The following is a 19844-nucleotide window of genomic DNA, read 5'->3' as shown; positions in this document are numbered from 1 at the left end:
CAATATGTCAATCAATCAATCATCAATAAATCAATATATCAATCAATCTATCAATTGCATCTTAAATAAAATGTAATTTCTAAAGCATTCCGCAACCAATTTATGTTGCTATACTAAATGTATTAAGAAAATCGGAAAAGTACAAAACAGAAATTAACAAAAAATATCAGGGGAGAGAAAAAACAGAGATGTTCTACTTACCCTGTCTAATTCTTGTTTACATTCCTCTAGTTCTGATTTGAGTTGATTAAGATTTTCCTCGGCTGTTCCCTGCCTTTCTTCAGCCTGAAAGTAAAAACATTTGAAGTAGATGAGCCTTCGAGATGCACTCAAGCAAAAACATTATCCTTAAAAAAAATGACGCTTGGAGAGATTTTACTTGTTTAATTAAACATTTTGAGAAGATAATGGATATTTGTTAACACTTTGTATGTTATTTAACAATTTTCTGTTTACGAGAACGGTACATTAATTATTTGTCTGTTGTTACATCAAATGTCACAAAAACATCATTTGAACTATATACAGTAATATCAATACTTTACAAAAGCTTCTCTAATTTACATCAATGACACAGTTTTAAACACAATTTGAGAGGCTAAAGTTAGTATCAATTAATTGTTGAAACTAGGAAAGAAATAAGAATGATTTGAACATAATTACATAATAATCAATTATCTTTTCTTAATTGGATACACTGGTAATTAACAAGCTCTGATGAATGATGACTAAAGTTCTGTCTACATTATCAAACTAGTTTCAATGTGCCCAAATATGGTAGTGATATGACATCATCATGTCCATATATGGCCACATCACATTTTTTGCCACATAAAGTTTGATAGTGTAGACAGAGTTTGATAGATAGCAGTAATAAAATAGTTCATACCTGAGAGAGGGCAGCCATTCTCTCGGCTAGTTCCGCTTCCACACTTGGCAATGCCTCAGCTTTCTGTATCGAATGCGTCAACTTCTGTTCGGCGACTTCCAATCGCTCCATAAGCTGCCGTGTGCGATCTTCCCCTTGTTTTAGAAGACCCTCTTTATTAGACAATTCAGATTCTAACTTATCGTTCAGGTCGTGTAACGAAGCAGACTCCCTCTGGGCGCTGAGGTAACGCTTCTCTAAAGTGGCTATCCTGTCGTCCACTTCGTCTTTGTGTTGAATTGCCTAGTTGAAACATTGGTAGGAAAGACAGACATTAAAATCAACTTCATTTTCTACAAAATCCATTAAGAGGCTTATAACTAATTGGCCATTTATATGAACAGTGTTCAGCGAGAGCTAAATTTCACGATTAATTTCATCAACCCACTTGCTAAGAACATTACATGTACTGTAAATACCATCTACTTTATATTAAACAGACACCAAAAAAAATATAATATAATTTTATCTCATATTCCAATCTGCTAGTCTATGATGTTAACATGAAGACAATTTGTTGTTATGTCATTCACTTGTTTAATACATGCACTGTCAATATCGTCAAAAGAACAGAAAAAGTTTGAATATACTGTAACATATTGCTGTCAATCAGATGAATTAAATAGGAATAAAGATTTTTTTAAAGCGATTACTTAAAATGTACTTCATTATGGGTTGCAATGTTAAACAAGATCAAATCTAATCAAACATAGCTGGTAACCTCCACATTAAAAATGTTTTTACCAGAGTGGTAACAATTTTAGCAATAAAAAAAATTCATAGATTAACTTTCTTAATGCCCTGTAGAATTGTATGCAAAAATATAAATGCTATTAAATGAGTGAGTGTATAATTGGAAGCAAGCATCCCACTATCTTTCTTTATACATTTGTAAACCTATTATGATTGTATCATATTTATACGCTTACTATCGTCCATGAATTACTTGATGCTACATAACAAAAGCATAATGATCCAGAATCTTTTAAATTATACAATTACTTATTATACTTTATAGTCTAAAATTCCAAGGAAAGGAAAATTCATTTTCAAAAAAAGAAAAACAATATACAGAAATGATATTGATATCTGGATAGTATTTTAAATAGCCAAAATTAAATAATATTTATTAAACACCCCTAAAATTAAATGGTATGAGCCAGATAAAAAAAACCCCATTTTTTTTGTGTTTATATATGACTAATAAATTGCATTGATAGTTCACTGTTTATGTTTTTTAAAGAACAAAGTCCAACAGAAAATCTGTTTGTCAAATTTAGTAGCATTCTCTTACAAGTCTTTTTATGATAAGAATTTGATTTAAAAAAAATTTCTTTGGATAACATAAAAATGTATGGATTGTTAACACTGTCTAACACGAACCAAAAAAAAAGTGTTGGAAAATACTTAAAAGCCTATCAGTTTGTTTGGTTAATAAACCAAAGTTTGCCAAAACATGTATTTTTAGAGGATTCTACACCAAGAATATAGGTATGCAGTGGTACATAATATTAAGATGATGAAAATGATAAGGAGGAATAGGGGACACGATGTGGGTAGATGATGATGTTGAGAAGAGGATAAAATGTATCATTAGATAATAGTTTTACCACGCAAAAGACAAACAGGTTTGTTAAAGCTATGGTAAAAACTCCCACTACCTTAAAGATATATTTTTCCCCTTGAAACAAATAATTTTCTTAAATGTTTTTTTTTTAATATGCAATTTTAATTTTACATAATAGTATTATACAATTTGATAAAAAATTTGACAAGAAAAAACAAATTTTTCTAAAAAACTGTAATTTTTCAGTTGAATTTAACTGTTTATTTTGTCTTTTTATAAGTGAAATCATTATTTTTTGGAAGTTTTTTTTTCTACAGAAGTCAATAAAACTTAATAAAACTGCAAAATGACCTATTCAAAGTCTTTTTTTAATAATCTTGCTTTTGGGGACAATACATTGGAATTAAGTTGTATTCATATTGTCTTGTAATCTTATGTTGAAACCAAATAAAATCAAATCAAATCAAACATCTTTAACCAGTAGGCCATTTAACCCGCCCACAAGGTTACGAAAACTTACTTCTCTGAGTTCTTTTTGATACTTCCCACTAGCATCTTGTGATTTAAACAGGTCCTTTTGCATAATTTCTAGCTTGTCTTCCAATTCATTAATTCTATCTGAGAATTCTGACACCCTATCTCGAGACATCCTCAGCTCATGGTTCTGCTTCTCTAGTGTGTCTTGTAGTTCGATGACCCTGTTGACATCGTCATCTGGATCGATCGAGCCGTTGGACAACCGCTGCAAGAGGAACACAATCATGTTTACATAAAAATTAGTCACACCTTTTTATTGAAAACTAATCTGTAGTTACAGGTCTAAGATTATATCCAGGAGTCTGGTTTTGGAGATCATTTACAGTAGGTCTCCAATCGAATTGGTGGTCGGAGAAAGTTGGTAAAGTAAATGGAAGAAACTTTACATTAAATACTAATTTCTAAACAGTATTTTATTGATTAAAACTATAGATTTAAATTAAGACTTTAGTATTTTTTGAAAAATGTACACTATTTATATATTTGACAGGCAAAAATTAAATCCATTTTTAAACGGTAAATATGAGAAAATATGTGAGAATAAGAAAAAGCTGCCCTAACTGAGATTCGAACCTAGAACCTTCTATATAGAATATTGTTTTTATCATTTAGTAAATCAACTAATAATAGTATTAATACCTTAGACATTCTAATTCCTGTTGGTATATCTTCATGACTAGAATTTGTGGAAGATATTTTGCGTTCTTTTTCCTGATTAGTTAACCGTACATGTTGTTCCCGTAGAATTTGATTCTCTGTTTGCGTTTGTATAAGTTCATCTTCAAGCGATGCTACCCGGTCCATTGCTATCCTTAACTTCTCACGCACCTTTTCGTCGAGCGCTTTATGATGTTCAAATAATGATTTCAACGCTTTTAGTACTTCTACTTCTGAAGAGACGCCAGCGGGAGAGGAGGCTTGACGTTTAACCACCGTCATTCTGAGTGATCGCTCGTGCCGGGATACTAAACACTCTAGATGTTCCAAAAGCAACTAAAAAAAAAAACAAGAAACAGAAATGTTAATAATTTAATAATTTAAAATAATATAATCTACTTTGATTTGCCATTATGCTAAATTATATGAATACAACAAAGTATATTAATTCTTTATTTGAATCCAAAGGCAAATTACTGAAAAAAATGACAATGCTGTGGGTATCAGTGGCTGGATCTCAATGGAGATACAAATAAAAAAAGCGAAAAGCTAAATCAAAACGATAAAGTAAACAGCCAGAAAAGTTAGCAGAGCTTTCGGGCAACACTAGCCCTTCATCAGTGCAAGTGAGGGAATTTGGATTAATTCTTTATTTGGTTATTTGAATGTTAAAATATATATTTTAAAAGGAAGAAAAGTATGGAGGAAAGGGATTTCTAAAAGTGTGATGTGCCCAAATATGGTAGTGATATGCCCAAATATGATAGTGATGACATTTCCATATATGGGTACATCACATTTTTTTTGACAGAGCTAATGCATAAATATTAAGAAAACAAGATGTTAAAATTAAACTTCTGTGTGGTTTCTCCAACATGTTTATCAGCTAAACGATCAGCTGCAGACATGGGAAATGTACACGCCTTTCTATTGGTTGTTGATACTGAAGGAAATTGGCTACAAATGCTACAAAAATTCAGTTCAGTTGTGATTTAGAAGTGTTTTTTATTTTGCTGATGTTTCACAATCATTTGCTACGTTCTTCTAGAGAAGTGAATACATTTCTTAAGTCTTATTTGCTCGAATATTAGAACAGTTCTATAATTTATTTGTTGTATTTAATTGCTTGTGTTTACTATTAGTATTACGTACGTTACGAAAAAACACCCAATAGGAGGTCTCTTACTGGAAATACTATAGGTGCTTTTGATACCAAAATAGACAAAGTATCAACACTAGTAGTACTGTAGTGTAACAGACCAAAGGATTATTAAGAATTAGATACAAATTGCTGGAGAATGATTCCTTTGCTTCTTAATTTTTTGGTTATCTTGGGATATTTACTAAAATATTTGTGTGTGTAAAGCACACTGTAGTAGGTGATTGTATACTGTAGTACTGTAATAACAAATTTTCTTGGAAGTAAACGTTTATTACACTAGTACTTTCAACTATTATCCACCTTAAGTTGATGCCACCCACTCCTAAGTGTAGTTACTGATAAATAGCATCTTATGTTTAAAAAATATATTGCAACATCAACTTACAATTACAAAGTACAATGACCTCTACTTTGAATATAAATGGTTATTAAACTTATCCGTCAGCTTTTACTTAAATACATTTCTCTACCTTTGGTAAATGTAGGAAATAAACTATATTCTTTTACACTAATTCAATTCTCGGGTTTTCAATTTGAATTTATAGCGCTGCTTGCTAACTGTAACAGAATAATTCTATTCTAACATTGGATTTTATTACCTACTAACCAGCTTAATACTATTCCAAGATCATTTCAACAAGTTCAATAGAGTACAAAATATGCATGAATGTATATTTTATTATGTCCTTCAAATTTTTGTAAAGTATTTTTTTTCTAAATAATCCTATTGTGGTTCTTTCTCACCCTGTTGTATTTTTTATGTTTTTTTAGTGTTGTTTGTAATATACTATTTACCATACACAATAGACAGTAATACACACAATATCCAAATTGCACAAAAACTTTTATATCTCCATGACTCAACTATCTCGAAACTTAACTCAATGAAAAACTGGAAAATCTCCCAAAAACCAGAGTATCTTTCTTCTTAACCTAAATTATTTTCTACTACAGTACTTTACTTTAATGCAATTGAAAATACCTCCTATTTTATTAAGCAGACACGCAGATTAAGCACTTTCCCATGAAATGAATGATAAAATAATTAATAATAACAACTTTATTGACAAACACTTTTGGATCAGTGGCAACACACTCATTAGTGGTGCAGTCAAAAACTACATACAAATAAACATTATAAACCAAACATGTATGTATGTACACTCAACGATACATATATAGACATTAAATACAATAGTAAAACAAAACCAATGCAGTGGCTTTTCTTAACTTTTAACTTTTTAAACTTTTTTTTTTAGCAACAATGCAAATTAGCTCTTTTTTAACTCAGATCTTTTTTCTCAGGCAACTTGTTTACAATATTTAATATATGATGATCAGTGGTTTTAATAATATTAGCTAACCCTTATCCAACGCCCTTTGTTTGGTCCTGAAGGTGTCCACTTAATAGGGGTTCTACTGTACAAAAATACAATCGTGCATCGGATATGACATCAAGTAGTCTGTACAGAACCCACAAACATTAACAACCCAATTAAAGTAGATAAAACATTTTAGAAACATTTTTTATAATTACACTAATGCACTTATATACTCATATATTTTAAATAACTTTTCCATTTCTAAAGGAATACAATTTATAATAATGAAAAACAATGCATCATTTTTACATTAAGAATATGTTTTTTGAAGCATTGTAGTAGAAGTTCAGTTCTATTAGGGCGAGAACAATCTAAAATGCATTATATTTATCACATTATAACTGCCTAAAAATGGTAATGTTTTATATGAAACGAGACTATGTTTTCACATTAATTGCATTATTATGTGCAAGCCTTGAACTTGGAATCTTTTTTCTTTAACATCTCAATGATATGTTGCACATCTTTTAGTGCCATGTCTTTATTATGATATATCAATGTGTTCTGACATAATATTTCATGAATCAATCCATCAGTTTTTTCTTTCATTAATAAATTGATGTTTTGTTTAAAAAACAATGACTATTTTATACTAGATAAAGGCTTTTGTTAAAGGTGATTCTCATACATTGCAGCAAAGCTATCAACAGGAGTAAAAAACTAGAAAATGCTTTGTTTAAATTATGATAGAACTCAGCCCTTGGGACAACTCTATTCAGGAGACACCCCTGTTCAGAGGGGACACTCTCCCAAGAACTAACCAAGGGGCAATATACTGTATATTGTCTACCGTACTAAACGGCCAACCCATATTCAACAGACACCCCTATTATTAACTGGACATTTTTTGAGTGACAAAGGCCTTTTTACAATAATTGTGTTTATCTATAACACTGTATCAAGTTTATTGCAATACAAAAAAAGCTGCTTTTATCATTTATAATTGAAAAGTGTAACATAATATCACTGTTGATAATAGGATTATATATTGCATAAAATGACTTAATTTTGCTGTTCATATTATTGGCCAAAATGTTATTTTTTGTTTAGCATGTACAGACTGTTACGTAGGATAAAAAAATAGGAGATATCAGTGTTTAACTATAATATAATTTTTATTTTTAGAGATTTATTTTTTCTATGATAGACCTGTCAACTCATATTAGATCAAGAGTATGCTCAATTGGGACGTTTAAAATTAGTTTCAACATAAAAATAGAAATAATTATACCTCAATGGAAAGAATGAATTTGCCTGATATCAGAATCATAACTGAAACGCAAAAGTTAATACCAGCAGGACGATCCTACCCATTCATCCGTGGCTCGTCCTCATTAGAGGATCTTTATGGGAAAGGGTAGTTTATTTGCCAAGTAAATTACCAAGCTTATGTAAGTTTATTTGCACAATAATGTCTTCAATTTTGAAATTATCTAATTTTAATTTTTTTTTTGCAAATTGACCAACGGACCAGGCAAAAGCTTATTAAAATATTTGAGTTATTGTATCTTCAACATGGGCCAAAAAAACAGTAACACCACGCCCTCTGTTGGTCTCTGAATTTAATATTTCGCTCAGTTTTTAAGCGCTTAATTTATTAATTGAACAAGCATTAAAAAAAATCAATACAAGTGATGTTACCTCAGCATTTGTTTTTGTAATTTTCCTAGTTTAAAATCTAACCTTTTTAAAATGAGAAACTACAAAAAAAAAACAAGTATATTTAATTTAACGCAATACATTGCAATGTGCATATAAATGTGTCTCTTTTTCTTGTTTGTTTGAAGGCTCCAATTAAGGTATGATGTATTCTCAAGATATCTGGCTCCTGCTATTCAATCGTAGTATGACCTCTATTTATATTCATCAAATTATTAGTTAGGAAATTATTCTGTTTTAAGTAATTCTTTCCCAATTATTTAGGTCTTTATTCTACCTGTCAAAACCCATATTGATATATGTATAATGTCTCAAAATATCAATAGGGACTTTAGATTTGAGTGAACGTGAATGATGTCCACGTCCACATGGGTGGTAGGCGACTGTTACTCGTAGAAAGATATATGAACTTTTAGATTAAGTGGACATTTACGTTGACGTGCCAGTGAACGTATGACGTAATGTAATTTGGTAAACATCTACTTGTACTCATGCTAGAGAGCTAGCCCCAAAATGCCACTGAAAAAGTGCTCAAATTTGCCATTCGACATGCCAGGCGCCTAGCACATGCGCAAAAATGATGTGTAATGTAATGTAATGTAATATAGATCTATGTGGATAGCAGTCACCATGAAATCTAAAAGTACCTATTAAGATTGCAGATAGCAACCATCTTTTTGGAATTTTGTAGTATCAGGATTTAAAGAAAATGTTATTGGTATACAAACCCTTGTGTTGTTCCTTTCTGCTTTCAATTCTGCAATCTCTTCCTCTCGGTCTAATATCTGCTCCCTTGCATGGTTTAGCTCTTTGGTTAGCGTTGCAAACTCCTAACACAAAAAAACAAAGGAAAATTGTTAATATTTTGCTTATGTATTTTATATACACACACACAATGGCATTGCGAAAAGTAATGACAACAATGGTATAGTGTCATTAGATAGGGATATTTCTTGAAGAATGATTTTTTTTTTTCATTTTCTATTCATAGAGGAATATGCTAATTGCTATTGTTTGCTTGGCAAGAAATAGACTAGACTGTATTGTTACCCAATATTTTAGTACTGTAGATGTACTCTAATTAATGTAAAGTTAATATTGCAAGAAACCATCCCTTTAACATAGGGTTCTATTGTCATGATTTAAAGCTGTCTACACTATCAAACTAGTTTGACCAAAAAAAGTGCCCAAATATGGTAGTGATATGACCTCATCGTGCTCATTTATGGGCACAACACGTTTTGTTGTCACATAAACTTTGATAGTGTAGACAAAGCTTAACATATTAATGCAGATTTTCACTAAAGCTATGTCTACACTATCAAAACTAGTTTGACAAAAAAAGTATGATATGCCCAAATATGGTAGTGATATGACATCATCATGTCCATATATAGACCGAGCTTAAAAGCACCTAAATATTTTCAAATCTGATTGCAGAAACAAAAAAGTACAAAATGTTTTCAAATATTACAGCTGGTAAACTTTTAATATTTTTAACGGAAATGAAATCAGACTGTGCTAAAGATTGCTATTATAAGAATAACATTTTAAAATGTTTCTCTGCAACCAACATCCACTCACACTCCAATACCCTAAAATGTCACTCAAAATTCTCTCAAATGTCACTCAGAATACTTAGTGTAAAATTATTTTATTTTAGTATAATACATAAAAAGAGCATTTTAACCGGATTTATTTTTGTCAAACATACAGTTTAATAAAAATAAAGTATAAACATATAGTTCAATACAATAAAATACCGTATAGGGTTTCATGTTCTAGATTTAATACTGTAAACTTTAATGTACAACAAATGTTAGTCTAAAACATTGCACTAAAAACCAAGATCGTTTTAAATTCAGTGTATGGTATTTCAGCTTTTAACTGTCAAAATAGGCTGGTAGGCACCACTAGTCTTTTAGTATATGTATCTATTTTTGTTATTCATTTTATGCACCAGTGGAGAAGCCAATATGTATTCATGTGATGTATAATATTCAAATATATAGCGCGCATATTAATGAGCATATTATATCACAACAACTGCTCATCATAAATATCAACTGTTTCACATCCTACGATAATTTTACACCACATAAAAGTGCATACTTTTATAACGTAAAGTAGACATACTATTACTAAGTACTGTATGTATGGTATTTTTTAAAAGACATTTTTATGCAAATCAATTATTAAATATTCATGAGAATTATAATTATTTATTGCAAACGTAAGTGTTAAAATGGAGAGTAACTTTTTGAATCTATCAAATTTAAACAGTATAAGATTTATTTGTGTGACAATCATGCTTTTTATTAATTATAAAACATTCAATTTGATTTTAAGCTATGTCTACACTATCATTGAACTAGTGAAAAAGTGTGATGTGCCCAAATATGGTAGTGATATGCCTAAATTTGGTAGTGATATGACATTATCATGTCCATATATGGGCACATCATATTTTTTGGTAACATAAAGTTTGATAGTGTACAGTAGACAGAGCTTTACACAGGATATTGCTACAGGTTATTGCTAAATATTAAGAATAATTTTATATCCTATCAACATTATACATTTACAAATATATTAATTCATCAGTCATGTCATGTACATGTTTTTACAGAGTCTGAAAGCTAATTTTCTAGGAAGTTCTGTTTATACCCTGACCTTCAAAAACATCAACACATAAAACCTACAAACTAATAAATGGAAAGGTTATTTTTAACATCCTTAAGTACTGTAGTACAATTCTGTTTGGGCATATTTACTGCTGAGAGGAAATCAGTGCTTAAATACTGTGTGAATAAAATTATCTCAATTTCTTTTAAATAATGATTTTAAATGGAGTTTTCAAAACAACTGTTATTATTAAGACTTCCCATCAAAAGTAGCTATAGAAAAGAGAGGAAAAACATTTTAAAACTATGTCTACACTCAAACTAGTTTGACAAAAGTGTCATGTGCCCAAATATGGTAGTGATATGTCAAAATATGACAGTGATGACATCATCATGTCCATAGGAACATCACATTTTTTTGTCACATAAAATTTGATAGTCAGATCTTTACACATAACATTATATATTGGGACAATAGATAAATGAGAATAATTTAACTAATAAGGCCGCATGTTCTGTTGATGTTCCAAAACCTTTGACAATAACAGAAATTACCGTCGACTGTCCTCCTCCTTTTTCTTTTTGTATGTCTGATTTAAAATAATACATACAGTATTGTACCAGATATGTATTGGACTATAATTGTATAACTTACAGTATACTTGTTATATTGTATTGGACTCAACTGACCATACAGATACTTTATTATAATGAACTGAGTGTCATTACCTCCAACAGGACTATACTATTTTCTTCACGGCTGAGATATCTTTTCATTCTATTTAATCTAGAATTTGATCATATTTGATTCCTCTACAGATTTAATACATTATAAAGTAATTCACATACCAACACATATTTCTCTACACATACATTGATAATAAACGATGCCATATGCAAATGATTTAGAATCCAAATTAACCAATCACAACACCTAATACTAAGCTCCTAAATACTTCCACCTCTCTGCGAAAGTGCAACAAATTAAACCTATGCCAATCAAAGAATACGCTACCAAATTTCAGACAGTTTATCGCAGAATTAAAACAGAAAGAAAACAAGTAAATAAATACTACAAATAGATTATAATTTACCTCCATCCTATAAAGAATCTGTGAAACTAATACATGATCGGTTTAGTTGGCGTGTTTTTGGCTGAAGGCGTTACAAGCGAGTATTTTATCCGAAAGATTAGTCCACCGGCGAGTGGCAAGTGTAAAGTGCAATTGCTCTTGATGAATCAGATCCTTCGTTGGTTTCCATATGGAAGAAGGCGACGACATGTTAAAAATAAACTTCCATAACGAAAAGTCATTGACCAATTTGATACAAGTATAATTAATGAATGTAGACTATACTACAACGTCTAAAGAACTGAACAGCAGAAAATAATGTGCTTTAACTCGCAACCAATATTTTTTTTATTGATTGATTGATCATTTCCAAAATTTTCTTTGTTCTTAACTATTAAAACTGTTAGTGAAACTAACATTCAGTTTCGAAATCACAAGTGAAATTTTGCATATATTGTTCACATTGAATAATTTCTGTATTAGTTGTTAATATTTAAAATTAATGTTACAGGCTTAACAGAGCTTTTTAGATGCAAGACCACCCACTGTTTCAACTGTGTTGACAACAAATGAACTTTATTAAATATTAAAAATAATTATTTTATTAAAATTATTTTAATTGATATAAAATATATTTAAAAAAATTATCATTGAACTATGTTTCATAATTTTTTTTTCTTAAGCTCTGTCTACACTATCAAAATAGTTTGACAAAAGTGTGATGTGCCTAAATATGGTAGTGATATATCCCATGGTAGTGGTATGACATTATCATGTCCATATATGGCCACATTTTTTTTGTCACATAAAGTTTAATAGTAATTAACAAGTGGTCTAATAAAATAAACATAGTCTGAATAAAGACAAGAATTCAACATATTCCATCCGCAATATTTAATCATTTTGATGATGAAATACACTATCAACAATAATAACAATAATTTTTACTTGTCGGAGAAAATTATAATTTTAATTGTCGGGAGAAGAAAGAACAAGATGATTTTGCCATATAATTTAGTGAACAAGACACAATTATTATTTATGTATAGCTATTGTTATTGTTATCAGCATAAATATTTCTAAAATAATTGGAATATGCATGCCTTCACCACCTATGACATCAGATAATAATAAATTACCATAAAAACTGTAATAGCCTGTGTGGTGTTGCGAGCGGAATATTATCGTGTTTAACAGTGCAGAACCGATGGAAAAATATATTTATTTGCCAGAATATGATAGTTACACTACAGGTTATAAAAGCTGTGGATGTGGCAACCATTTTTGGAAATATACTGTCATGGCCCCTGATAAGACTCTAATTGTACTTATTGGGCATTAGTTTACATCATTAATACTGTTTTATGGAATAGATTGGTTCATTTTCTAAGAATTAAATAGAGAAAGCGTGTATAATTTATAATCTTTAGAACATTCCTTAAAGGTGAAATAAATTGATGTATTATGTGAAAAATAATGGTACTTCATTTACATAAAATGCAGATTTAAGAGTAAAAAGATGATATAGTTGATGTATATTTTGTAAAAAATAAACATTTTTCTGTTAAAATATTAATTCAAACATTCTGAATTTTCAATTTTGATTGAACTGAAACTATCATGATTAAATATTTTAATAAGCAGAAAAAAAAATTAAAATTTCATATTTAAAACATTACTAACTGTTTAAAAAAACAATTCAAAACAATAACATTGTTCAAATGTAAATGGCATGAACAGATGGGTGGGGCCATATTTCATTAAAACCACAAAACACATCGATAAACAAGAAAAAAATAACATAATTTATGATTTAATATTAATACTGAATTTTATACAAAAATAATGTAAACATGTACGGTAGACTTACAGTAAGTAGGAAGTTGACATTCAAGCATCACATGATATTTGCCATCATCAAGTGTATGGTCTTTTAAGTAGGTTCATATCACATACTTCATAATGCATTGGGATAGTTGATGAGCGGTATTAAGTATGCCTGCTCATTTTTAAAATGACTGATTTTGAAATTGCCGAAGACATAATGAATTGATTTGATTTTGATTTGTTTGCATTACGATAGTGAAACTGGTATTTCAAAAAAGGAAAGTTCACTACAGTATGGATATAGGAAGTGTCTTTTAATTAAAGGCCACTGCCTGGTTAAGTGTGAACATAGCTTTACTTAAAGCTTCGTTCACACTGAGCTCGGCAGTGTCCTTTAATAAAGGTCACTGTCTGGCTCAATGTGAACATATCTTTAATTTAAAGCTTTGTTCACACTGAGCCTGGCAGTGTCCATTATTAAAGGCCATTACCTGGCTCAATGTGACCATAGGTTTAACTTAAATCTTTGTTCACACTGAGCCCAGCAGTGGCTAGAGAAAAAATTGTGAAAAATGGGTGTAGTGTTAAGAATAGAACCATTCATTCACACTAACACATTTCGGATTACAGTATGTGCAAGACATACGTGTATGATCAAAAAATGTAATTTAGCGCAGAGTTTTCTCTCCGGCCACTGGACCGAAATTGTGAATTCAAACATGCCAATGCCAAAAATAACAAAGCTACAAATTGTAACAATCAATTTGGCCAAAGTGATTTTTAATTGGAGGCCTATAGAACTTAAGCATTGAGCTGCTTACTATATTATAATTTATATTAAAAAACACAAAATTGAGAATACTAATGCATTGTTCTCCATGGATTTACTTCTTAATATCTACCACGTTTCAATGGTCAAACAATGGTCAAACAATGATGACCAATTGAAAGGAGTCTCAACTGTTGGAAGAATAATTATGCATTGCTTTTAGGAGGAATATACCTGAATCAATAGAGCAGTTGATTAGACAGGCTTTAATACCGGCACAGTTTGAATGCAAGCCTTGCATGTGCTAGTTCTACAGGCTAACGTATTGATTTTGCTATGCGTAATTGCTTTATTATAAGCTTGTACTCAGATAAAGAAATGTGAAGTTATTTTTGGTTACTGTGGTCTTTCTTTAATAGAAATTTTGCATTATTATATTAATAATATATATATATATATCGGTATATTTATTCAAAATTCACATACAAATTACATACATGGCAGCACATGGCTGAATTGCATATGTATTACACTATAAAAACTATTTAAACTATAGTCACTATCAACAATACATAAATATATATATAGCATTAACTCCAGGCATTAATTTAAGTTTAGTTGTTGCAAAACAGTGATATACACTGTGCATACAACATTGAATTCATTTTTTATGATGAGTATTACAATACAACCCTATTAAGGGGACACCTTCAGGATCCAGCAAACTGCTTAATAATAGGGGTGTCCCCTGAAGAATAGGGAAGAGTTCTATTGTATTAATTAGGTATTCTACAGTACTATAGTATTAATATTACTATGACTCGAGCATGCCTTTGTTATGCTTTTAGTTAAGCCACCATCTCACTTTCACATAAGTAATTAGCCCAGCGATTTTTAAATATTATTCAGTTTCTGTATTAACACAACAACCACTGCATTAATGATTTAAATATGTCTGCAGCGGTCAAGCTTGCACTGGTCAAGTTACCAACAGTAATTACATTATTAAGTAATAATTCTTGTCCATCGAATATAGAGTAGTATACAATTACCATACATATTTTATGCACATCCATTTTGTAAAGGATTAAAAGACGGCGAAAATGAGGTTTTGTTGTTTATTTAATTTGATTTAAATTACAGTTAATACCTACAGTACTGTATCTATCTCTCTAAAGTGAACATGTGATATATGGTCATCATCTGAAACTCATGTATAGGAACTTGTGAATTTCTACTCAATGGAGAAAATACAAAAGACGTATATAATACACCATTACGATTAAATTTAAAAACAATAATAAACTACCAGACCAAACCACTATGAAATAGATAAATCAATTAACAAAAGTCTGGGAGGAGCCTACAACCTCATAACTAATTAATACTGCAAAACAGTGCTGAATAATTAATTCCCGCAATTAATTAGTTAGCACTCTTGGTTCTTGGCTAATATTAGATTGTGCCAGGCTGTCTAGTGGCTTATTGTCTCTGTGGAAGATTGCAATCAAGCATATCAAGGCTTGACATTTAAAACAAAACCTATACTCAAGTTCAATGGAAAACAGATACCGTATCTACAAATGATTCACGCTATTAACGCTAAATTGGACAAATTTCTAAAATTGATGCCGAAAAAAGTGTATTTAACCAAATAATTATTCGATAGAATCATAATTAAAAACTCCTTATATTAGGTTACGAGTTGGAAGACCCACATTATCACAATTTATACATCCTCATTCAGTTGACTTGATTAAAAGTTGAGCATTAACTTTGTACAGAATTGTATTGTAGGGGTTAGGGGTAGGGGGGGCGGGGAGGGGGGTTTGAAAGAAGCCACGAATACAACAAGCGTACAAAGTATGGATAAACAATGTGTTGAAATACACAAATCAAATCAAAAGTGGTGTTTGTAACCTATTACTCTCTGTGCCACTTTACCTTGAAACCTCCCTCCTCACTGTCTCCTTGAGGAAAGCCTTGAGGAATGATGATGGTGCTTGGTTACTTGGGAAGTTCCCAATTTTTGTGAACAATGCCATTTTCTAGCTATATTGCTCTTCAAGAATGATTGTGAAAATTGGGATCTGGCCATGTGAAGGTGTGGTTGGTACAGTGGATTAGCCATTTCAGTGTAGAGGGGTTTTCAAAAAACTTTTAAATTTATCATCATAGCTCCTCCTTGGAAAACAATAGGCTATTGTTGGTTTATCCAGGTAAACTAGGCCAAACCAGACAACATTTTCTCATATTAATTTAACTATTTATCATACTAGGTTTGGTTGAATCAACAGTAGGTAATTTAGTTAAAAACCTCTTGTAAAACCATGGGCTATTGTTGGTTTATCCAGGTAAACTAGGCACAAGCCAGACCAACATTTTCTCATATTAATAACTATTTATCATACTAGGTTTGGTTGAATAAACAGATAATAATTTATATAAAAACCTCTCAATTGTCAACTGAAACTGCTTGTTTACAACATAATAAAAATTGATTGAAGCAGGCCAGGAAACCTAAAGGTGTTTGGACGACAGAGTTCAACAACGAACATCGATACATGTCTGTGGCAATTATTCATGTCAATGATACACTTTTGAAAGAACTTCATTCACTGCATTTCCCACGCACTATTTAAATCTATAAATATAACATGGCATGTGTTTAAAACTATTTAGTTGAATTTACTTACACTTACAGTATATTAAAATTAATCTGAAATAAATGCAGATGTTACGCCTTGGGTGTTTCCATGTGTTAGGTCAGGGTTCAAATCTGCAGATACCCACTTTCATGTCCTTGGGGATTACTTGCTATTATGACAATACTTACACATGGTTAGTATAGTACTTATATAACATTGCTTAGAACCACAAAGGGATACTAAAAGTTCCATTGAGGATGTACTATTGTTCCATTGTCTGATGATAAATGAAATACCTAGAGGAAATTACTGTACATAAATGTTCAAGATTACAATAACTGGGAACCAGGTGAAAAAAAGGAAATACAATACTGTTTACTACTTTTTAATAAAATATTATGGTGAAAGAATATTGAATTAAATTTAACTGTCTTGGAAAAGCGATTTAGAAAATAATTAGGCTCAGTGTTCAATATGGTACGCAATGATATTAAATTGAACTAGTTAGATTCAATTTTCAAATTTATTACGGAATATTACCTTAGATTTTTCAATCAAGCCTAATACAATTATCGCAATCAAAGGTCAAATGAAGGTCACATTAAGCTCATATACACAGCCCACTAATGAATTGAGTTGGTACAGAATGTAAATCAAATAGAATATTGAAATTGGTGAAATTAGACCTTTAATATTGGACTAATCTCGATAAAATATAGAAAATCAATTGAATGCTCTAATAGGATTCTAAAGGAATATTAAAATTATACTATGCAAAATTCATAAGAAAATATTAAATGGAAAACCTAAAACATAAACAACTTAAAATGTGACTATTATTATATAAAAATGGCATCAAATAAACTCTCATCAAATATTTCATGTTTGATGACAAATAAAAATATGCATTTAGAGAATAACTTATGAATATTCATTAATAGCCATTATGACACCTATTTACTAGGAATAGGGTGTCTCTTTATATAGGCATATCCATTGAATTCTCTTCACCTTTGTGCATTGGCTACACTTACACCATAAATGTATTGGTAACCAAATAGATTTATTTAGCACTATTATGACAAAAAATATAGCGCTTGCTACTGTATTTTAAATATTAATATTATTTTAATATATCATCAAAATTTGCAATCTCTTAGTTTTTAACAATGTTAAGTAGATGTGAATATTTGATCTGCAATTGTCATACCCGCGTACCAGGCAATAAATAAGGAATTAGTATAAAAACATTACATAACAAACCTTATTTACTCTTTGCAAGAGCCATCCACTTTTCGCATGACACTTATGAGATGTAAGATAAGACAGAATGACCGTAGAACCATTACAAGAACACATATTACAACATCCCGATGCTTTATTATTATTCTGATCATAGAACACCATTGTGGCGGCTGATATTACTGAAAATCTGCTTAGTTCTATAATCCACCTGGTAGAGAGTACATAAAATGTCCATTTATGCTATGCCAACTTCAATTCTCTTTTATGACCTATTTCTGTACGATCCAACTTCGTATCTAGGCTTCGATTTCAGAGATGAGGTAACTGAATACAAATGGGTAACTTTAGAAAGATCCAACTACGACGTAAGTAGCAATAAACTGGATCAGTAAATCCAAAAGGATCGGTAATGTCCAAGTGAGTTGCTCATCAAAAAAATAAAAATTCTGATTTTCAATGCTGAACTTTCCAAATCAACAATAATCATTGCTACTACAACTTTTCAACAAACTTTTCAGTAACCTCTTTCAAAATAGTACAATAAAAATAAACAGAATCATATTTAACATTAATATATTATGTACTTTCTCAATGAGCACTTTAATATTGGTAACATTATCCGCAAACGAAATGATGAAGCTATATGATGACACAGAAATCCAATTTCACCAATATCAAAAGTACAGCATTCGTGCGTACCCGATATCCTACAAAACCACAGTATCTACTTAGCAGAACATCGAAAAAGTAATTATAGTTTATACTCTGTATACCCAGTACACGATATCAAAGTGGCAATATAAAGTGTTGTATTTTCTTATCTTCAGGTTTGTAAAAATCCTTGAATGGCAAGAAGTGGATGGAAGTATGAAAGAGTCATTAAGGTACGCACGGTTGACAGACCTGTGAAGTGTTCTACGATAGGAGGATGATCGTATCGTAAACCGTTCCTCTACAACGATTCAATTTGGATGTGCTCGGATAATGAGCTGGTTGCAGTTTAGTGGAGGCATTTAGAGTACTATAATTCAATTCAGTGGGGTTATTTGGGGACATATGGCGTAATGTATACCCAATTTAGCACTCTGTAAAATATTTAAATCCTTTCAACAAGATCAACATTAACAAGATGTTTCTACATTTGGAACAATTCATTATACTGCAGGGTGGGCAATTGATATTTATTTGAAAATGGTTTGTTCCTGTGATTAGATCTGGACCAAAACTATTTTTGTTTTACATACTGTATTCTATTATAGGCCTACAGTATGTATTCTACTATACTATGGAATAGCACAATTACTTTGGCCCATCTTTAAAATACTAAAATAAAAATGCCAATTGCACACCATAAGGCCTATTTTTATTGACCTGGGAAAGTTGGTTTCCCAACTTAGGTAAGTACTGTAGGAACCAGCTTTCCGGGTAAATATTAAACCAAATTTGAATGTTTCCATCCGTACTGTAATACTTTATTTTTAACAAATGGAAAATTTCAAAAATTGTACTTGACTACTACACACTGGTTTAAACAAGTTTCACCCTCTCTAAACCTAATCAATCAGTAACCAATTAACCAGAAGGGAGCATGCATTTAAACTCAAGTCTTATAGCAAGTTGAAATAATACAGCTTTTCTAAAAGCTGAAAAGTATACAAAAACAGTACACTAATCTTCATTCGCACTACTGTACATTGAATTGTTGAAACAAAAGAATTTACTGTCGGTGTCAAACATATTGTTCCTTTGTTTTGTTGTTGTAAATT

The 19844-nt window shown here is 30.8% G+C and overlaps 1 protein-coding gene across 8 annotated transcripts in view; it reads right to left on the bottom strand.

The window, feature by feature from the left end:
- Positions 1–19844, bottom strand: part of LOC144847822 (liprin-alpha-1-like) — a 61523-nt gene that overhangs the window by 28938 nt on the left and 12741 nt on the right. For all 8 annotated transcript variants that reach the window (XM_078704348.1, XM_078704354.1, XM_078704352.1 and 5 more), the window contains exons 3-7: positions 8621–8722; positions 3672–4025; positions 3016–3237; positions 890–1171; positions 202–285 (exon numbers count right to left, since the gene is read on the bottom strand). In XM_078704348.1, the coding sequence (XP_078560474.1) occupies positions 202–285; positions 890–1171; positions 3016–3237; positions 3672–4025; positions 8621–8722 (1044 nt within the window). The remainder of the gene's footprint in view (positions 1–201; positions 286–889; positions 1172–3015; positions 3238–3671; positions 4026–8620; positions 8723–19844) is intronic.

This window comes from Antedon bifida, chromosome 7 (genome assembly GCF_963402885.1).
Source record: "Antedon bifida chromosome 7, ecAntBifi1.1, whole genome shotgun sequence".
Taxonomy (NCBI): domain Eukaryota; kingdom Metazoa; phylum Echinodermata; class Crinoidea; order Comatulida; family Antedonidae; genus Antedon; species Antedon bifida.
Note: the sequence above shows the minus strand (reverse complement) of the source record. Positions and strands in the feature narration are given on the sequence as shown.